Here is a 21,770-nt window from a genome sequence, read left to right as displayed (position 1 = left end):
GAAGAGTTTTCTCATCTCATTTTCCACTGTGAGTTGTGTTACGGACAAATGAACCTGTCCGCTGCTCCTTAAGAACTGGCAACAGTGTAATGACTTTGAGGGATGATGAAAAAAAACAAAAAACAAAACACGGGAATCGCCTGTCTCACAATATGAAAAGTGTAAGCATGAGAAACTGAAAATTTATGAATGTAAAAGTAAAAAAATATCTATCTGAGAGTAAAAATGTGTGTATGTGTAATGTACGTACCATGTTTTCCGGACTAAAAGTCACATCAGTCAAAAAACACTCTTTTAAACTGTATTTCAGATATAAAGTAATGGATGGCAGAGAACTTCTTACAGCTCAACCAGGACAAAACTGAAGTTTTAATTATTGGTCCTAAAGACAAGAGAGACATTATTTTACCAAAATTTCAGTACGGTGGCCTCAGGATTGGGTCTCTGCTCTTTGCGGATGATGTGGTTCTGTTGGCTTCATCGGGCCGTGATCTTTAGCTCTCACTGGAGCGATTCGCAACCGAGTGTGAAGCGGCTGGGATGAGAATCAGCACCTCCAAGTCCGAGACCATGGTCCTCAGCCAGAAACAGGTGGAGTGCTCTCTCTGGGTCTGCAATAGGGTCCTGCCCCAAGTGGAGGAGTTCACGGATCTTGGAGTCTTGTTCACGAGTGAGGGAAGAATGGAGCGGGAGATCGACAGGCGGATAGGTGCAGCATCTGCAGTGATGCAGACTTTGCATAGATCTGTCGTGGTGAAGAAGGAGATGAGCAAAGCTCTCGATTTACCAGTTGATCTACGTTCCTACCCTCAGTTATGGTCACGATCTGTGGGTAGTGACCGAAAGAACAAGATCGCGAATACAAGCGGCCGAAATGAGTTTTCTCCGCAGGGTGGCCGGGCTCTTCCTTAGAGATAGGGTGGAAGCTCAGTGATCCGGGAGGAGCTCAGAGTAGAGTCGCTGCTCTTCTGCATCGAGAGGAGCCAGATGAGGTGGCTCGGGCATCTGGTTAGGATGCCTCCTAGACACCGCCCTGGTGAGGTGTTTCAGGCACTTCCCATTGGAAAGAGGCCCCAGGGAAGACCCAGGACACTCGGCTGGCCTGGGAACGCCTCGAGATCCCTCTGGATGAGCTGGTGAATGAGAGGGAAGTCTGGGTTTCCCTGCTTAGGCAGCTGCCCCCGCAACTGGAGTCCGGATAAGTGGCAGAAAATGGATGGATGGATGGATGAATCCATCAATCAATCAAAGTTTATTTCTATAGAACCTTACAACGGCCTTTTTAAAAGTAAATAGGTCTTACATTTGGCCTTGAACGGAGGCAGATCACTTGAGGTGCATTGCTCGTGGGGAAGCTTGCACCTGGACTTAGGAACCTCTAGCAGATTTTAACCAGCAGAACTTAAAGCTCTGGTGGGCTGGAAGATTTTCAACAGTTCTGATAAGTAAGGAGGTGCAAAACCATTCAGTGAATTAAAAACAAACAGCAACAACTTATACTGTATCCTGAACTTAACCTGGAGCCAGTGCAGAGCAAACAGGAGTGAAATGTTTGTGCTTCCGAGTGCTGGTTAGAAGACAAGCAGCAGAATTTTGTTCAAGCTCTAAACTGGAGATGCAAGATTGATTGATTCTAACATATAAAGCATTGCAGTAGTCAAGTCTGGAGCTCACAAAGGCATAGATGGCCTTCCAGATCACTGCGGCTGAGGAATGGCTTTACTTTGGACAATAGGAAAGCAGAAAGAAACTTGTTTTCACAACAGCATCAACCTGATTGTCCAATTTCAAGTGACAGTTTAGTTTTACTCCCAGATTTTTAACCACCTGATTGAAGTGGGGCACTGAAAAACATAGATTGGGAACAGCGGTATCTAGCTTATTGAAGGTATCAAACAAAATTCATTCTGTTTTGTTATTATTTAGGTGAAGGAAGTTTTGAGTGTTCATTGTCCTTCAAGCAGCCATCGATGGAGTTTAAACTAAGTGAAGAATTGGGAGTGACAGATAGATTTGCAGGTCATCTGCATACAGATGAAACGAGATTATGACATTCAATAATTGGTCCTAAAGGCAACATGTACAATGAGAACAGCACAGGCCCTAGAATGGATCCCTTCGGCAAACCTGAGGTCAACAGAGTTAAAAAGTACGACAAGACAACGACCTGATGCTTGCGATGTACTCAGGTATGTGGGAGGAGCTTAAAGAAAGCGTTGTTGTCGCCTGGTTTTTGCCAGATCTAAGTCAACAGGAGAAAATCCAGGTGATGAGTATAAATCAGATTGCTCAACATCAAGGTCTTATTTGCAAGCAATCGGATGTTACACACAATTTCCACCGGATGGGTGTGCGCCGCTTTACAGCTGTGCTGCTGTTTTGTTCCTCTACCCATAGATTTTGCTTTGGGTAGACTGGACAAGTGACCAAGGCACAATCTGTGTAAGGGCGCACAAGCAAAAGGGGGGAAAGTAAACAAACAAAAGATAAATAAATAAATACAAAAAAAAATAAAAAAATCCAGAATCTGGCCCAAACAGTTTTCTAGACTACCAGTCATTCCTGGGTGAGTTTAGTGAAGTGGACTGACCCACATCAGTGTGCTGCCAAGAAAGTTACTTTTAAGACTTTAAGAGCAAGCTAAAGACTCAACTGTTTGAGGAGCATTTCCACACTTAGCTTAACTCTTCTACTCGTCAGAATGAGTTAAAAAAATCTGTCCATCTTTTTGGCACAACTCAGCTCTGAATAAGGTGCGTGCACTTCCACCCAACATGATATTGTGTGATTAAATCGTGATAAATCGTGACCTTGTAATTAAACAATGGACTATTTGGGGGGGGGGGGGGGGGCACTGCCTCTAGCACTACATGACAGCAACTGTGTCCAACTATACTCACAGCAGTCTGACTACCACTTAATTATGATGTCCCCTCCTGTTTGATTTCTTGCTTGTGTTGTTCTTACTCCCAGATGTAAGTCGCTTTGGAGAAAGACTAGAAAAGAAAAGAAAAGAAAAGAAAAGAAAAGAAAAGAAAAGAAAAGAAAAGAAAAGAAAAGAAAAGAAAAGAAAAGAAAAGAAAAGAAAAGAAAAAACAAAACAAAACAAAACAAAACAAAAGAAAGTCTGATATATGGACATGGTGTTGGAAGAACAAAGGGGGAGGAAGGCAGGGTGGAGGTTAAATTAAATTTTGGATCTTACTGATGTAATTAAAGTCAGTTAAACCACAAATAAACTGTATTAGACTCATAAAGTTTTGATTATTTTCCTATAGCATCACATGCATGTTATTACTATTTTTGTAGGACATGTGAAGTTGTTTTAAAAAAATTAAACAGGACTATTCTGATCCCTTTCAATTAATATACTTAACATCTTATATAAAACCATAAATCTCTTCCCTCACCCACCACTCCATGTCTCCTGGGTGGATGGATGGGTCCTCTACTAGAATTCATGGCTCTAATAAATACAAACATTTCCCTTTTCCTCATTATGTTCACAATAACTTAAATAACCTTTATGTCTATGTGTAATGACTAAAAGACAATCCTATTTCATTTTTTTTGATGAAAACTGGGCTCTAAACCTTCCTCCGTAAGAATATACTTTTGTAAATATAAGACGGTTACACTTACACTGCAGTGTTCACCAGGGCATGGCATTCATACACAGTGCAACACAAGCAGGACCACCACTGTGAACTGGTAACCTATAACAAATTGGTCTCCTTCAAAGTGCATTATGCATGGAAATAGTTAATAACATCCTATCAGTGTGTGAAACCCCATGTATAGACATAAACCCAGTATTAGCCTGTTTAATGTTTGGTGTTTTCCCATCTTTATAACATGTATAAATCAACCACCGCACAGCTACTGCAGAGCCTCAAATACAGGGAAGTCATAGCAACAAGAAGAATGGTGCAGAGAACAGCAAGGCTCAACACGCAGGAGACAAATCCCATTAAAGACATGGGTGAATATTACTCGGGGAGTTACCTCTATAAGCTAAAGCTTTTAAAGTGTTTGGACGTTAAATTACTCTCTTTGTGCAGAAAAACTGGGCTCACACTGATACCAGCATTCAACAGTTTGCAGAGGGTATACTTTCAACAAGATACGGGAGTACAGAGGAGTGAGTAAATCCTCCAACCCTGTTGTGTGGATGCACTGCGTAGGCAGACAGGGTCTTTTACTCAGGCTCCCAATAATATTGGTTAATTGCTAGATTTCTCTAGCCTCTCTAAACTTGCATCACGAGTAGGCGTGGAAGTTTACAGCGGGGGTATATTGCTGCTGACAGAATACAGTGTTCTCATTCTCTCTCTCTCTTAATTGTCATTCCCTGCTCACAGGCACATTTCTCTGGCAGATTCCCTTGAGAGAGGTTTCCCCAGAATCTACGTAAAAGGATTCCTTCCCACGCCGTGGTCTTCGGAACATCTCATTTTCATCCACCCGCGCGTTGCTCATGCACACACACTCCCTCTCACCCTGGCACTGTGTCCTCGTGTCTCCCTGTTCCCTCACTCTCTTGCTTTCAGTTTTTTCTCTCTCTTCACTTTTAACACCCCCCTCCCCATAACTTATAGATCCTCCGTGGGAGGCAGCATCTCCCTCACACAGCAGGCGTGGGCCCTTACTCTGACAAATGACATGCTGGGCCCACCAGCTTTGCGTGGGGGGAGAAAAGCTTTAAGTTAAGAAGGAAGAATGGATTTGATTGGATAGCAAAACTCAGGGGCTGTATCTTGGCAAGCTGTATTGGATCGGGCTCAGGGAAGACGTGAGAAATAGAGGGAGAGCCACAGCACTGCTGTATATAAAACCCATAGTATGTTTTAAGGAGTAATGACCACAAACCTAATAATGTTCAAAATTGTCAAGCTGTCAACTGTGACTATAAAATTACATTATGTGAAATCATAAAAATGAGCACTGAAACATTATTCTTGTTAGTGTATAAACATTTGTCTAGACAGTACGTTGCTTCAAGCTAAAGCTTCTGTTCTGGTCTACTTGGTGTTTTTCAATAAATCACTTACGAGTGTTCCCTGGCTAACTGCTGGGCCAGAGAAATTGCTGTAGGATCTCGGTCTAGGGCCAGAACCGTGACTTCAGGAACAGTATCCAGTATTGCTTTGGTATGACCACCACCTCCAAATGTCATGTCCAGGACCACCTACATGCGAGAAAGAAAGAAAATAACACATTCTTCTCACAACAGGACTCCATATACACGATTCATCATCATCATCACGATGTTAATCATTTAAGTGTTTTTCTTACTCACTGGTGCATTGTCATGACATTAACTGATTTTCCTTTCTCATTTCAGGTTAAGCTAATGTAATAGGTAAGTTTAAGGCAAGTATCCTGAATATATACCGCTTGAACTGATGTGGAAGGTTGACCGTGGTCTTGAAAAATTTGATTGCAATATATAAAACCCATATGACAATATAAGTCATGTGAAAAGAAGTAACAGTCATTCTAATTTATCAGGACATAATTAAAATCACTTTACAGATTAGGTCAATTCAACCTCATGTGACATATTGCGCTACGTCAAAAATTACAGTGTGTGAAAAATTAAGTACACCCTTACAGCTTCCATAGGGATTAAGAGGATGAGCAGTAGCCAGGTGTTAATAATCAAATAGCAATTATCAATTAATAAAGAGCAAGTATGAAAATTATTTTATATAAAGACAAATGTTTTTTTCAGTTTGCTGGTCTGGAGCAATTGGTGTGTGTTAACACAGTGCAGAGAGGAAAAGACATCAGCAATGATCTTAGAGAAGCAATTGTGTCTGTCCATCAATCTTGTAAGTTTTTTTTAGCTTTATTTCCAAATGATCTAAAGTCCATTGCTGTAAAATGTTTTTAACTTGTGAATAATCCTTTAAGACAGCTGCAGATCTTTACAGGAGTGGATGTCCCAGCAAGTTAACCCCAAGGTCAGACCATACAATGCTCAGAGAAATGGCAAAAATAAATAAAACAAGCGTAATAAGTAAGATTTATTACCTCCAAGGTGGAGTTTTAAAGGCAAAACTATCCTTATCTTCCCGTGGACAGGTGCAAGCATATGCCACTTATCAGCTAGCATAAAAAAATAGTATTTATATTTTTAATCAATTATTTGAGGTGGAAAAATGCTAAAGTAACGAAACAGAGTTCTGGGTGGGCTGTTGGGCCTGGGGTTTTTCTCAGGTGAGTGAACCAATGGCTTGGCAGAGGTCTTTACTCTATTAGTGCTTCTGGTTTACTATGAAGTTTGTTTATTTTGTTTTTTTTAAACAAACTATAACACTTGCAGAAAAAGTTTTTTTTTTTTTGTTTTGTTTTGTTTTTGTACAGATGAGGCCAAAATAATAATGTTTGACCATAATGTAAAGCAATATGCTGAGCAAAAACCAAACACAATATATAAGCAGGAACACATTGTTACATACACTTAAGTACGGTCATCAAGGAGTGATTTAGGCTTTTCTTGGAGCCACATGACCTGGACGTTGCAGCCATTGTGTCAACTATTAAGTCTTCTAAGACTTAAGACTTACGAGTCCAAATGTGAGGCTATCTGTCTGATATCTAAAGCTTGGCTGAAATTAGGTCATGCAACGAGAAACTTATCTCAAACAGTGGCAAAACTTCAACAGACTGGCTGAAAAAAAGAGAATCAATGCCAAATCAATGACCCAGTCAAAGTTCAGACCTCCTGCTGTGGTGGTCCTTAAAACAGCTGTGCATTTTAGAAATGTGGGCATTTGTGAAGAACAATAAGCATAAATTCCTCCAAAACAATGTGATGGGAAGATGACATACAGAAAACAATTACTTCCACTTAGTGGTGATACCTGTTGTTTATTTATAAAATGGAAGGTACTAAGTCTTTCGTGCCTGCTTCTGATTTTGGTTTCATTTGTTCAGTAAATAATTGCATAGTGTAATATGCCCTCTTTTCTGAGATTGTATTTACCTAATATTAAGATCTAATAAGGACTAGATTATATTTTATTAAACCATCATATAAAAGAGCATCCAGTAACTATTTAAGCATGAATACAAGTCAAAAGACTGCAAACCTCCATATATTATAATGGAAATGTTCTTCTTAGTAGACACACATCTTGTATAAAGCCCAACAGTTAGGTTTAAAATCCTTAAGTTATTTTTATCTCATTATTTAGTCCTGTCCTTTACATTTTAAAAGCTCTGACAGAAACAAATTTATTTCCAGTATAAAAAAAATAATTTCCATACGGATAGCATGACCGGGTCAGTGTTTGTTTAATCATTCCTTAAATTGGTTATAATCTCGCTCAAGTTCTAGCAAATGTCAGTGATGACATTGCTTTATTTCCAAGTCCTGCAGTGTTTCTGCATGCCTTAACCATTATTTATCTTCAATAACCAAAGGCACTACGACACACATGAATTACAAAAGGTCTCAAATCAGAATGTCAAACGTGTCAGAATTTAACAAATTAATGTTTCAAAATCAATACTTCAGTCATCTGCACTTGGAATAATACAGGTTTAATGCATGTTTAATGTTAATCAGTGAACTGTTAAGTCAACTTTTTTGAACTTTGATTCCTTTCTTCTGCTGTTAAGTTTCACGCAGCAGGACAAAGATTTTATCAGTAAAAAAGTTCACATAAATCAGATCTTCACACGTGTCAAGAAAACTTCTTTGAAACATTCGTCTCAACCTCAAAGTTTTAATTACAGTTTGAAACTAGGCCTTGATATCCATTTATGTATCTGACTTGTCACACGCCTCCAAACAAGTATGAACTTCACACAGTCATAAAACAGGCATTTGATGTAACCGAAACAAAACTAATCAAATTGCTGTTATCTTAATGCATATTACCTTAATCATCACACAAGCAGCTCCTACTCATCACACAGCTGCCTCGATGTAGAGAACAGTCACAAGTTGTTTCCATGGGAATCTTTTCTATCTCTACTAACCTTCTTATTGATCCAATCCATGAGATTTCCTGACTAAATGAGTGTCCTATATATAAACCCTAGATATGTAGTTGTGCCATGCACAAACAAGGGTCCAGACTGCATAGACTTATAAGAGACCATCAGACAGATAGTCTGTCATAGTTTGTGTCTCATCATCAAAACCAACTTGGCACTGCCAACTAGACAGTCTTTCAGTATTTGTATCATGCTACTGAAAAACATACCAGGGGCAATTTATTCATAGAAAATTTATCATTAAGATTGAATAATAATGATGTAATTATGGTAATGATAAGAATAACACACGTTAAATGCATGAGTAGTAAAACTATATGTGAAATGTAAGGCTACCTTGAGCTGTTATGAATGGAAAACTATTTATTTATTTACGTATTTATTTATCTATCTCATACATGTAAAAGACATGTTTTACTTGTATATTTTTCCAAAGCAATAAATGTGTAGCACTTAAAAATATTACTAATCCGCCATGCTTATTCTGCTAAAGGTTTCAGTTTTTTTAAACTAAAATAAAGTTGATTCTCTCTACTAGAAGTTACATAAAAACAAAGCCTGTTTCAGAAATGCCTCTGTTGTTAAAAGAGAACAGAGAACGCTGTTGTTGAAAATGTGTAAACATCTACTTGAGAATATTCTCCTAAGTGTTGCACTGTTATATATATATAATTGTTAAACAGTGTATTAATAAAGTCAGAAGAATGAGTGAGTGGTAAAATGAACAGTGCCTGCCAACCAGTCTGCTGCACCTTTGCTGCTGTATCCAAGAATAACATGCAGAACATATGCACGGATATTGTTTCAAGTAATGCAAAAAAAAAAATTTTACTTGTAAAATCATTGAATGAACATCCTGAGATGGTTTGAATAATAATAATTAGGTTTCACTTTATTTTTTTTCATGTCTGTCTTGGTATTTATTATAATATCAGAAAATGGTAGGGAATAGACGTAAAATGAAATAAAAGGAAATGCCAGCTATTTCCCACAAAAACATTAAACATGTCGATCGATGGTGACGTTGAAGGTGGGGTGTGTGTGTGCATGTGTGAGGGAAGAAGTGATCAATGGCGGTTCCCTCTCCTTTCCAGCGCACAGCAGCAGATGGGGAGGGGGTGTGGGCTAGTGGGATGAGTCACACGCATAATGAACTTGCCTGTTGTGCTATTCAATACAAAAAAAGGAAAATGAAAACAGAAACACAAACAGTAAAGTAGGCTGGATTTTATCAAAACAGTCGACACACGCAACTAGGAGACAAACTGGTTCTCTGCTGGAGTGTGTGGCACTTGTCACAACAATCTTTTGTCACATATTGAGGAAGCTATGGGCTAAAGAACATGTTTAGGCTTATCTCTTTCACTGCTGCAAATGACACAGTGTTGAAGTGTAGGGGTAGTTAGCTGGAAAGATAAAGACTGTTTATTCTCAGCACTGCTGCATTGAGCACAAACATGATTAATTTTTATGAGATTCAATCTTATGTTCAACCTTTTACTCATACTGAACGCAAATAACCTCAAGTAAGAATTAAGTACATGCCACCAAGACTGAAAACTAGATATTTACAAGGTTATTTACAAGGTAAATTGAAAGCCCTGTTCCCTCACCCTGAGGGAAAACAAGCTTCTTCAAAAGCCCTGGATGCTGCTGTGAAAACTCTCCTGCTATTTCTGCAGCCAGATGGACAAAAACAACCTCCTCAAAAGATTTGGTGATAATGGGGTTTGGCATTTGCAATGATGACTGACACTAAACATGGAAATGAGTCATTTACATTGATATTTCATACATAGCGGTGTCTGCAAGGCCCTCACCTTGGCCGCGTCTCTGTAGAGGAAGCTTCAGGATTTGATTAAGCCAGAAAACAATGTGAGTGATCTGGGTGGTCAAATGCAGAGATGACACCAAAAATAAAAGTAATTTGTGTTTTTGACCATCTCCATGTGCAATATCTGCCTTTCCCAGCAGAGGGAACAGGAGAGTTAGGAGTGGTCCGAGTGGTGCAGTCCAACAGTGAGGCAGCAAGGTGCTACAATGCAGGACACTTAAGCAGTCATCACACAGCATTCTTAATGAGAGCTTTTCCTCCCAAGGGGAAATGATAAATAGATTATCTACTCTTATTTGATCTGTTAAATTTAAAAAAAAATCTCTAGAGTGATTTTACAAACATGTGATGTGGAAAAAAGTATCAGTTTTACATCAAAGAAGATTTTGCAAATACAACACAGCTCATGATGTGGTATATTATACCCTGGCCATGTGGAAAGCAAGAGCTTCATCTCAAGCTTTCTTATGGTTGAATTCATTAGGAAAAGGGAAACAGGAACCTGAGAGAAGCCTGAGTACTCACCTAAATCCTACTTGTGACTCCCCAGCCCAGGTCAGTTACAGTGGGGGATCTAAAATGTCATTGAGGGGAGTTTTTACAGATCTTGTTACACTAACGCACAGACCATTAGGGAGACAGATACACAGGTAAAGGATCGCTTTTCTTGCCGCGTCCGTTGCCATGGCAAGAGTGGAGGTAACCGGTTTGCATTTCTTTCTCTGTCACACAAAGTTCATGGTGAGATACAAGTGTGAAAAGAATTTAGCATGTTTGCAGCATGACAGTATGGCATGACACACATGTGGATGTCAGGATTATGTGGATGGTTGAGGTTTTACTGACTTCAGAGTGTTGCTCTTGACTCTGGACAGAAATCTTACACTTGAAACTGCTGCAATGCTCAAACTATATAAGATTATGTTTACAGTAAAATGACTTTCTTTTATTATACCTTAACAACCATATTAAAGTTTTTTCTCTGCAACGTACACACACAAACATTTTGATTTCAGTTTTACTTGAAAAATGGGTGGAGTAACGCTTTTCTTATTTATTTAAATGAATGTCATAGCTATGTACACTAATATAGCAGGTAGGAGGCGGACGTGCACAAAACAGATGGCCAGTGAGAGCAGACAAACTCAAAAGGCATGAAAGCTTCCCACAATTATCCTGTCAAGAGATTGTGTTGATGGTGATCAGTCACGTCTCAGACGCATGCAGCCTTCTGCCTCATTTACCTAAATTAAAGTGTACCACACATACTGTAAGTAAGAGCTAGTGGGTGAATGAGTGTTACAGGGGCGCAGAAATGTTGACAAATCATTTTGCCAGGGGGGCTCCTTCCTAATGCTTCTTTGTATGCTAAAGTAATCTCTCTTTTGTCAAAGGAATGCTGCAGAGTTACAACAAAATACTTTCATTCCCCATCCATTTAGAACTGTTTGCACTCTTTTGGCTCGAGTTCAAATAAGTGCACCTAAAGAGGTTTTTCAGCTGTTCAAGACAAGGCATGTCTCCATGTGTAAAAACAACATTACTTCATTTGGCAACAACAACACCCAACTGAAGTTTATGGGTCATTTTTAAAACTGGGAATGTACTAATCATATCTGTGGCACTAACAAATCATGAAAATGGGCCGGTCTTTTTCATTCTGTTAGTACAAATGGAAAAAAAAACTAGAAGGGAACATATATGTCACAGTTTAAAATGCATTCTTTATGCATTTAGTGAATAAAAACTTTAGACAAAAACATCTGAGGTATGATGTCAAGATGGCCATTTTTATTGTAATGTGTCAAACAGCTTCTCAGTCTACCTGTGAGTCTTGTATTTTCAATAAAAGCAATAAACTGCATCACCATATTTAAAGGCATGATCATACAAATTTGTTTCCAACATTTTTTAATTAACTTCAGTTATTTGTAATAAAGTAATTGTTAAATGAGTGTCATTCCTTGAGGAAAATGTGACTGAATAAAGAGAGCAGATAAGAAACTGTTAAACACTACATATAAACTAGATGCATATCATTTGCTGCACTGCCATATCCACACATGTACATGCTACAGAAATGTGGCTTTACAGCTTTCAGTGTCAGTCAAAGAAGTAAGTAATCCCCCAAATAAAGGTTTTGTAAGAAAAACCTAAGAAGGATATTATCAGCTTTCTAAATGTTCGTTTTCCACTAACTTTCTTCAAAAAGTCACAAATCCTTCTTCAACATTCTTGTTTTATCTTGTTTTTGGTAGACATTCCTTGTTTGGATTGGCTGCGACACGATATAGCCTACTAGTCTACAAGGCTGACGACACACTAGAAAACTATTTAAACAATTTCAGGAAGCTCGCTAGTCAGTTTGTGATGGTGTGTCCACACACCTTATAAAGCAAATTTCAGACCCATTCTGGGTTGTTATGAAACACATAAACATAGTTAAGTGTTTTTAGTTTCTCTCTTATGTCACTTTACTTTACGAGCCAGGAAAAATTTTTAAAGTTCACATTGCCATCGACTTAAAGAAGCGTATTGACTGTGTTTGCAGAGCAGCAAGTAAATCAGTCAAATCGTTGACCTATTCAAAAGCTAGATATTTTAACCAACATAAACATCAGCAAAGAGCTTTCTATCCAACAGTAAAATGATTTCTTGCCACTCACAAAAGTGAGGACCTCCACATTAGACATAAATCAGGCAATACACAGTAACAATTATTACAAACAATAAAATGCACTACAACATAAAGATAGAGATGCAAAGGTAAGGACTGGAGAGATGTTCTAGACTGAGTTTACTTTTAACATTAGAACACCTCTAATAGTATTACCACAAGATTAAACGAGTGAAGAAAGACTGAACCTGGGGGCCTGATGAGGAAGAGGAAAACAACACTGAGCAGCAAATCTACAAGAGGAATCACCATCCCACAGGACAGTGGCAGCCTCTGGGTTAACAAGACCTTTTACTTTCACAGTTTAGAAAATCAGGTAAAGCAGCAGTTCTTAAGAAAAGTGGAAGCAAACTATTGCTAATCTTTAGTGGGCAATGAACAAAAACATTTTAATGTGAGCCTTCTAAAATAATTCAATAAACAAATAAAAACACATAAAAACCCAAAGTGAAATACGTAACTTAATAATTTCTGCCTACTACATGGGGAGTACAACACGGTTAAGTAAATTCATGGACATTGCCATTTTGTTACTTCACCAAACACATTCCTTTACTTTGTAGAATCATTAATGTTTCACATGTGCATAAAAGCATGTTATGATTATCGAGCTGATTTGGCAATTGAATGAAAACTATTAGAAATGGAAGCTTGCTGGAACAAAAAAAAAGATGTAGATAAAAATCTAATGGACAGCAAGTAATTCTTTAACAAATGTGTGTGTGTATGTGTGTGTGTGTGTGTGTGTGTTAAGGTGAAAAAGTCAGGTATGTGAAAATATTGTGACACATTACATCAATAGTTAGGAGATTAAACCTCTGGTTATATCACTAAGAGACAACTTATGGTGACAGAGCTGATTTGAAACAGTTTATGGATATATTTTATGAAAATTATCCCTTTTTTTGTTTAAATGCCTTTTCATTAAGGCCCTGAGGAGGCCCTTTGATTACTGATCAATCAATCAAATTTCATGTATATAGCACCTTCAGAACAAATTAAATGTCATTTCAAGAGCTTTGAAAATAACTGTCAAAACATTTTCTTACTAAAGCACAAACTGACAAAGTTTAAAACAGAGTTATCAACAGACACTTATGCTTTCAGGTGTGGTGGATGATTTCTAATATTTTATGTATAAATATTTCCTGACCGCTGTCCAAGGTGCTGATCTTAGCACCATCAAGGATGTGGAAGCAGCTAGAAAAAACTCAACACTGTCCCACAGGTTAGGTGAACTGGCTACAAGGGATATTTACCTAAAGGCGTGAATTTATAATCATGAATTTATCATGCGCCTATGACCACTGCAACTGAACACCTAAACATCTGCTAATTCTTCTTCAGAAAACATTTAGATAAATTTGTATTTAGGCTGCGAGTCTAAAACACAAATAATAATTCCAAAGCTTCGTTTACAGTTATAGACAAATCGAAAAGGTCTTTCAAGCACTTTCAGATAATTTATGAAAAGCACTCTTTGTTCTGTCATTACATTCGTTGTGTTTTTCAATAAAAATCTGTCTGTAAAGAGAAAAAAACCCCAGTCGCTGTCCTCCTCTACATGGACAAGGATCATAAAGGCCATGTCAAGTATCCGCCTACTTCAAAGAGTCCTAAGACTGCCTCTTACACCACAACAGTGCTGAGGAGGTCCCTCAAGAAACGAGGATGGCAGACACTTGTATCATCTCAGAAAATATGAGTCAATAACTCAATATTTACTGTACGTGGGCAATGCAAAGCAACAATCAGCCTTTTTACTGTCTTATAGGCAGTTTTTGTTTTAAGACATACTCTGAAAACAATTAAGTAGAAAAAAATAAATAAGAGTTAATCTACAAACTGTTTCAATAAAGTATTAGATGTTTCTCAATTAAATTTCAAACACAGCTTAGAGGGAATGAAGTAACTCTCAAATGTATTTCAGAGTATTAGGAAATGTTTTATAAGTGTTTTAATCAAGTTTATATCCACAGCATGAACATCCTGAAGGCAGAGGATTAAGATCTGCATTCTGGGGAAGTCACGAGGAACGATCTGTGACACCATATAATATTAATCTCTTTACCATTTCCTATAACTTAAAGTAAAGCATTGCAAAGATATGATTTGGAGACAGTGAGTGACAGCTGTGCAAAACCTGATTGGACAATGAAAGAAGTGAAAAAGGGAGGAACCTCTACTGCGTGCATGAGTCATCACTCTCCACCCCACCTCCAGCCAAACAGCCTGTTTTTTTCTTTTTCTTGCAGGTTGGAGATTTACTGAGCTGTGTATTCTCCAATGAAAATAATGCTGTTTGCATAAAACTGATGGAAAATGGCAACAAGTAGTTAATGTGTAGATACACAACAATAAAGATAGTGATTTGCATATTACTTTATAGACAAAGTATTCTAATTGTCTTAAATATTAGTCTATGTGTTTTTGTACAAGCTAGACTAGGATTTATTTTCAACATGTTTCTTTTCCCATGCCTGTCAATTTAATACCTACAAATGCAAAGAAGTACAGCTATTTAATTCACAAAACAAATTCTTCCACTCAGCTGTCAAGCTTCAGTATATGTATAACATTAAAGACTGTATAAAGACTGTAGTCCTTCCTCTGTACCAGTGAGAAATAATTGTTTGTGATAATTAAATTAATGTTTCCCAGAGTCAAACAGGTTAGTTGTGCTGCTTGAACACCTTCTCGTTACTTTGATTACTCTAGTGAAATCACACTTGTCACATGTAATCTGGTGCATAAATATGAGTACTATGTTTTTGCAAAAGATTATACTTTTTGCACACGTGGATATAATTATTCAAATTTCCCTGAGGGCTCTCTGAAGGGATTAATAAAGTATTTCTATTCACACTGTCTGGCTAAAAACAACCACAAAAAAAGGTCATACTCTAATTATTTTTGGGACTTTAGCTTCGATTACAGCACACAATCGCCATGGAACTGTTTCAATAAGCTTCTGCAACATCACAAGATTTATTTCAATCAGTATTGCATTTTATTTTTTTACAAAGAGCTTGTATTGATGATGTCAGAAGCCGAACACTGCGCGAAGCCTTCTCCTGCACATCCCAAAGATTCTCGATGGGGTTCAGGTCTGGATTCTGTGGTGCCCAATCCACGTGTGAAAATTTTGTCTAATGCTATCTAAACTACTCTTTCACAGTTTGAACACAGTGAATACTGATATTGTCATCTTGGAATATGCCCGTACCATCAGGGAAGAAAAAAATCCACTGATGGAATAACCTGCTCATTCAGTATATTCAGGTAGTCAGCTGACTTGATTATTTGGGCACATACTGTTGCTGAACCTAGACCTGACCCACTGCAGGCACCCCAGATCATAGCACGGCCTCCATAGACTTACACAGTAGGCCCTAGGCATGATGGCTGCATCACTTCACCTATCTGTCTTCCTACCCTGATGTTCCTATCACTCTGGAACGCTGAAAATCTGGACTCATCAGACCACATGACCTTCTTACATTGCGCCAGAGTCCAATCTTAATATTTCCTAACAAGTTGAATTTCTCTCCAGTTAGCCTCTCTGATTAATGGTTTTCTTATGGCTACACAGCTGTTCAGTCCCAATCCTTTGATTTCCCTTCGCATTGTGCTGGTGGAAATGGTCTTACTGTTACCATTAAACATAGCTCTGAGCTCTACTGTTGTTTTTCGTCTATTTGATTTCACCAAACGTTTACGTAATCAACGATTAACATCACTCAGGATTTTTTGTTTTCCCCGACCACATTTCTTCCTCAAAGACAGTGGTTCCCCACTATCCTTCCAGTTTTTAATAATGCATTGGACAGTTTTTTTTTGTTTGTTTTTTTTCTTTTTTGTTTGTTTGTTTTGTTTTCTAATTTGTCCTGTCCAGCATCGTAGAAAGCAGATTGATGGTCTAGCTGCTGTGTTGTGCTGGACAAATTGGTTTAGTCAAGGGGAACTTTATGGGTGTAAGTCTCCTCTTTAAAAAGAAATCTTATTTTTTGTTTTTATTCTTTTTATTTTTTATTCTTATTTATTCTGAATTATGGAATTTACATAATCTAGCTGGACCTGACCAGGTGGAGACAGAAAAAAAAGGAGAATAGTGAACGGAAGTAAAAGGAAGAGTAGAGAAAAGAAAGAGGAGACAAAGATACAACAGACAGAAGGCAACGACCCTTCAATCTAACCTAACACCTGACAACCTGCTGCACCTGTATGGAAACACAACAGAGAATTTCCTATAGCTTTTACAGGTAAACAAAGCTGACACTTATCAGGAGCACCTAAAAGATGAAAAGCTGTGGGGAAAAAGAAGAAGAAAAAAAAGAAAAAAAAACACAAATATGTATCACAACAAACACCAAAGTACCAGAAACACAAAGAAAACCTAAATCAAGCTAAAAGTAGCTCTTAATGTATAGATCCACTGGACAACTGTCACTGTGTCAGCATGCAGAGTATGAGGAATGAGGAGTGATCAGGAATGAGCGTGATTGTGCAAATGTGACCACATCTCTACGGAGGCTAGAAGCATACTAGGGCAGCCCAGAGACCCGCGCAATCAGGAGAAATCCCACAGCACGAACCCTAGCCACCCCACTATGAAGACCAGCCTGGACCCACCCAGAAGACAGCAGAGGAAGGCCCCAGCCAGAGACCATGGTGCCTAGTGTTCGAAGAGCCTGGAGTTAAATCCAGGTGGAGACATCTTTTTTGGCCAGGCAGCATATTTTACTGATTCTAAGTCTAATAGGGGTTATAAGTTACTGTTGCAACACTTAAGTCTTCTAGAGAACACGTTGCTTTTCTTGCTAATTTACTAATTGCAAAATAATGAACACAGAGTTTGATACTAAAGAACTATCTTCATTTTTGTTTTTGTTTGTTTTGTTTTTTGCTGATAGAGGAAAGTCAGTTTGTTGCATCAAATAAAAAGGTACAGTGCAGAAAGATATTTTTACAGTGACTTCCTTTTCTTTTCTATGTAGACAGTTACACACACTTCTCTCTCTGCAATGATGCAACAATAATAAGGCAAAAAATGAGTTTCTGACTGCTTGGTTAATCTGGATATAAGAGAAAAAATAATAGATCTTCTTCATGAACAATATTTAGAACCTCTGTAATGGCAATTACAACTCATCTACCGAGTTCCTTTGGCATCTTTACTGGGGTCCATTTTTACTCAACTGTGTTTAGTGGACAAAAATAGTAAAGTGTACACTTGTTTATAAAAGGTTTCACAGTTAATGGTATGTGTCAGGAAGAAAACCCAGCCATGAGATTAAGGTAATTGTCTGTAGGCCTAAGAGACAGCATTGTATCAAGGTACAAATCTAGGGAAGGACACAAGGAAATTTCTGCATCATTACAAATGTCCAAAAGAACAAGATCATCCATCATTCTTGAACAGAACGAGTTGTAAACCACCAATAGTCCAAAGTTCCTTTGTGGAGATGGGAGAACATCACAAAAGAACAATCATCAATACAGCACCCCAATCAGGAATGGCTAGACAGAAGCCATTCATCCCAAAAAGACAATCTGCTGAGTTTTTTTCTTCTATATAGCAGCCACAATTCAAAACAAAGAATTAGCAATTTAACCACAATTCTCATTGTGAATGAAATATCAGTCAAATATGGTGGTGGCGACATCATTATGTGGGCCTTTATCCAGCAGCAAGGGATGAGAGCCTAGTGAAGAAAAGGGAAAAAATGGATGCAGAAAAACATAAAGCAATCCTTATTGAAAACCTTTTCCAGAGTGCATATCACCCTGAGACATAATCTCACATTACAATGAGACAAAAAGACCCAAGACACAGTTACTCCTGTGTTTTGGAAAACTACTTAAGATACTCACACAACAAAGTAGCAGTTTTCCACTGACAAGAAGAATGGCAGAAACTTCTAAGGGAAAGCTTGTAGTATAATTACAACAAGCAATTACTAATAAATTAAGATGCACATATGCAGCAAGCTTGGCGGTCACAACATAAGAAAAATAAACTTGAGATAAACCACAAACAATGGGGGTGTAAGTTCTAGTTCTTGTAAGGATGCTGAAGTAGTATATAATTACACTCTGGTAATTATAAGTTTCTTTTGTGGAACAGTCATGACAGACAGAAATGTATTATTTACAACACAGAATCTTTAGGAAGAAATCATATTTCCACATAGCAAAACCGGATTCTTAGCTTTGATGTGTCAAGGGCAATACAAATATTATATGATACATATTAACGGTTATTTTCCAAGTAACACTACACGCCAGTGAATGTCTAATATTCAGAGAATCATTGATTATTGCTGCATGAATGGGGCAAAAGTTACTATAACTTTATACTATATATGTCACACAATCAGTGTAAGATTCAACAGAAACAACATAAGATAATATGTGGCACTTTGACAAGAAGCCACTTATTGAAGAAGCTCTAGAGTCTGATGTAAATCTGTGTAGGTTAGTGTACAAACAAACATTATATCCAAACCTGTGTTCAGAACATTTCAAATGAATGAAGGTCATTATTTCTTTATTTATTTCTATCTAATCTTATGCCTTGAGGGTAAAAGAATTGTAGTATGTAATAAACTCAAAGGTCAATGACAGAAATATGTAATATATCAATAAAAACTTTGTTTTTATTGGTTTACTTTACTAAAATAATTTGTATGTTTTTATTATCTTATAATAACCCATTTATATCTATTTGCCATGATAGCTGCCATTTTGAAGCCACTATTTTTACTATGATGTCTCTAAAAATACAAACAACTCTGTGTATTAAGTAAGGACCCTCTGAGCTTTAAAACTGCAATATCGGCTTTGTTTGATAGGTGCTACAGTATTGTTTGGGACAAGTAACACTTTAAAAACGTAAATAGAAGACACATGTACAAAATGCTGAAGTAGCTACCTGTAGTGCAGTCATCACTGTACCTGTGGCCACTCGATCTACTCGCAAAACAGTTTTATGTCTGGAAGAATTTTGGCCACTTCACAAATGTGCTTGGCATTTGAAGTCATTGCTTTGCCCATCTCTACCACTAGATGTCAATAATTCTGACACATTGTACCTTTAAAGAAAACCATACTGATTGTAAGTAGAGATTTACTACTAGCATCACTAACACTGCTGTGAAAAAGGTGAAGATCTATCACTCAACCAGACATAAAGATTGAGTGTGGGGGGGAAAAAAACACAACCAATCATCTGAACTATTGCAGCAAGTGGCCAATCCTATTTTTCACAGTTTGCTAACCTGTAAATTCACACTACCTATGGCTGTGGCACGTAAGTGTAAGCCCAGTGTAGGAACTACCAATGCTGTGTTTGACAGAAGGCTATCCTAAATGTAAATGGAAACAAATTATTTTCATTCTGGTTGTTTAACCTTGATAAGACATTATTCTGCTATGTTGTAAATTTGCAATAATTAAAATATGGGATAGAGACTACTAACTTCCACTGGTTAGCCACAAACTATGACGGGAATGACTACTTTTTTTTTTGTTTGTTTTAACAGGAAACAAGAAATAAGGTCAAAATGATGCCCTGGATTTATTAAAAAATGATTACTTGGTTCATTGGTGCATGCTCTGAAAGATTAAGTGTGACACTACTGTCAATACAGTGTGCCAAGGAAACAATGGAAACCGTATAAAGCCTAAGAGAAAACATGAGCCAAACTGAAAAGAGGGGGCGGAATCGTCTAACTATATTCACAAAATGTAAAGAAGCATCGGGACAGATGGCTTTCTCTCCTGAAGGTGAATTTCATGGCACTAAAAGAAGACAAAAGAAGAACAGGGCCAAGTCCATTAGAGAGTGCAAAGAAGAATCAAGCTAAATGAGGACTACGTGGTAGAAGGCTTGGTAATAAGAAAAAGACATCTAGAGGCATTTAGGATGATGCTTCCAGTAGTTTGAGACTGGACTGACAATGTAATGAAAGGAACTAGGCAATGGAGTGGGGGCAGTGGAGTTGGCTAGAGGGAAGGGGTGGTCTTGAAGAAAATCTTTGGAGGGGCGCTTCATGTTGCAGAACTATAAGCAGTTTTCGATAAAAGCTGCCCTGGGCCTTTCTTTGACTTTACTACCATCAGTAAACCAATGTTTTGTGTCTATAATGGCTGTTAAACAGAATTACTGACTCTATAAATGTCTCAAAAATCTTTACATTTTTGTGTAACTGAGCTAAAAAGTTACCAAACAAACTGTAGGTAAACCAGAAACATTTTCTATTTCTTCTATTTTCCGTATATGAGCATTTTTTTTCCTTTGGAAAGGAGAAATAATATGCCTTAATCTCTAAGTAAAAAGTGACATCCATACTTGTAGGCATGGGGGTTTAATAAACATGGTGATTAAAAACACTTCTTGCTATTTTGTGGCTATTATTAGTTAGGAAGTGAACATTTTCATTTGCTGATTTAACTGATCTGTCTTGGTTTTATTGTTTAGTATGTTTACTTATACCATTTAAAAATCCATATAGTAACATTGTCCAAGCTTGAGGGAAGAAATTATCTAATGTTTGACTTTTAGCTCAATCCAGGCCATTAATTTCAGACATTAATCTTTTAGCTCTTTGACAGCAATGGTGAGCCTGTGGAGTTCTTGGATGTCTGGGGGGTATGAAGGTTTGCTTGTAAAGCTTCCCACTCTGCATAATATTGCTGGATCACATACTGCTGCAGTGAATAGTATTTCCTTCAGGGACCTGTCAGCAAAAGGTAGATATGTATTGATCCTGAGCACAAATGGCCTTTCACGAATTATGCTTAACAAGAGGATATGGCTAATTTTTGGACTTGTGGTCCTCAGCCTTCCCTCGAATACATGAGATGAGAGAAAATGTTGCCACCCATTGTGCTCATGATGTACTGAATAGATATACAAGATTAATTTAAAGCAAGAACACTCTGGTTAAACTGTGGGGGATGACATGGTGTAAGAACAATGAGAAATGAGTGAGGAAACGTCTGGTGCTGGCTAAGGTCAGCAGAGTCGTGTAACGTTGAGCGGACATGATCTTCCCTGCCAAATTAGTCAGAAAAAGGAGTAGGCAAGGAGTGGGAGTGCTCAAGCTGAGAACAACAGCACCTCATACGAATGTCATGGAAATACAGATAATGTTGGTTACACATAATTTACTGCAACTGACTTATCAGAAAAGGTGCAACAAGATTTCAAAAGAGTTCATTTACATGAGGGAACACATGCTGAGC

General features: G+C 37.8%; 1 protein-coding gene across 3 annotated transcripts in view; it reads right to left on the bottom strand.

Annotated features, from left to right (window-relative positions):
• mettl15 (methyltransferase like 15) overlaps positions 1-21,770 on the bottom strand; it is a 72,398-nt gene that overhangs the window by 36,788 nt on the left and 13,840 nt on the right. For all 3 annotated transcript variants that reach the window (XM_041983358.1, XM_041983363.1, XM_041983351.1), the window contains exon 3: positions 5,052-5,188. In XM_041983358.1, coding sequence (XP_041839292.1) covers positions 5,052-5,188 — 137 coding nt within the window. The remainder of the gene's footprint in view (positions 1-5,051; positions 5,189-21,770) is intronic.

Source organism: Melanotaenia boesemani, chromosome 1 (assembly GCF_017639745.1).
Source record: "Melanotaenia boesemani isolate fMelBoe1 chromosome 1, fMelBoe1.pri, whole genome shotgun sequence".
NCBI lineage: Eukaryota > Metazoa > Chordata > Actinopteri > Atheriniformes > Melanotaeniidae > Melanotaenia > Melanotaenia boesemani.
This window is presented reverse-complemented; position numbering and strand designations above follow the sequence as displayed.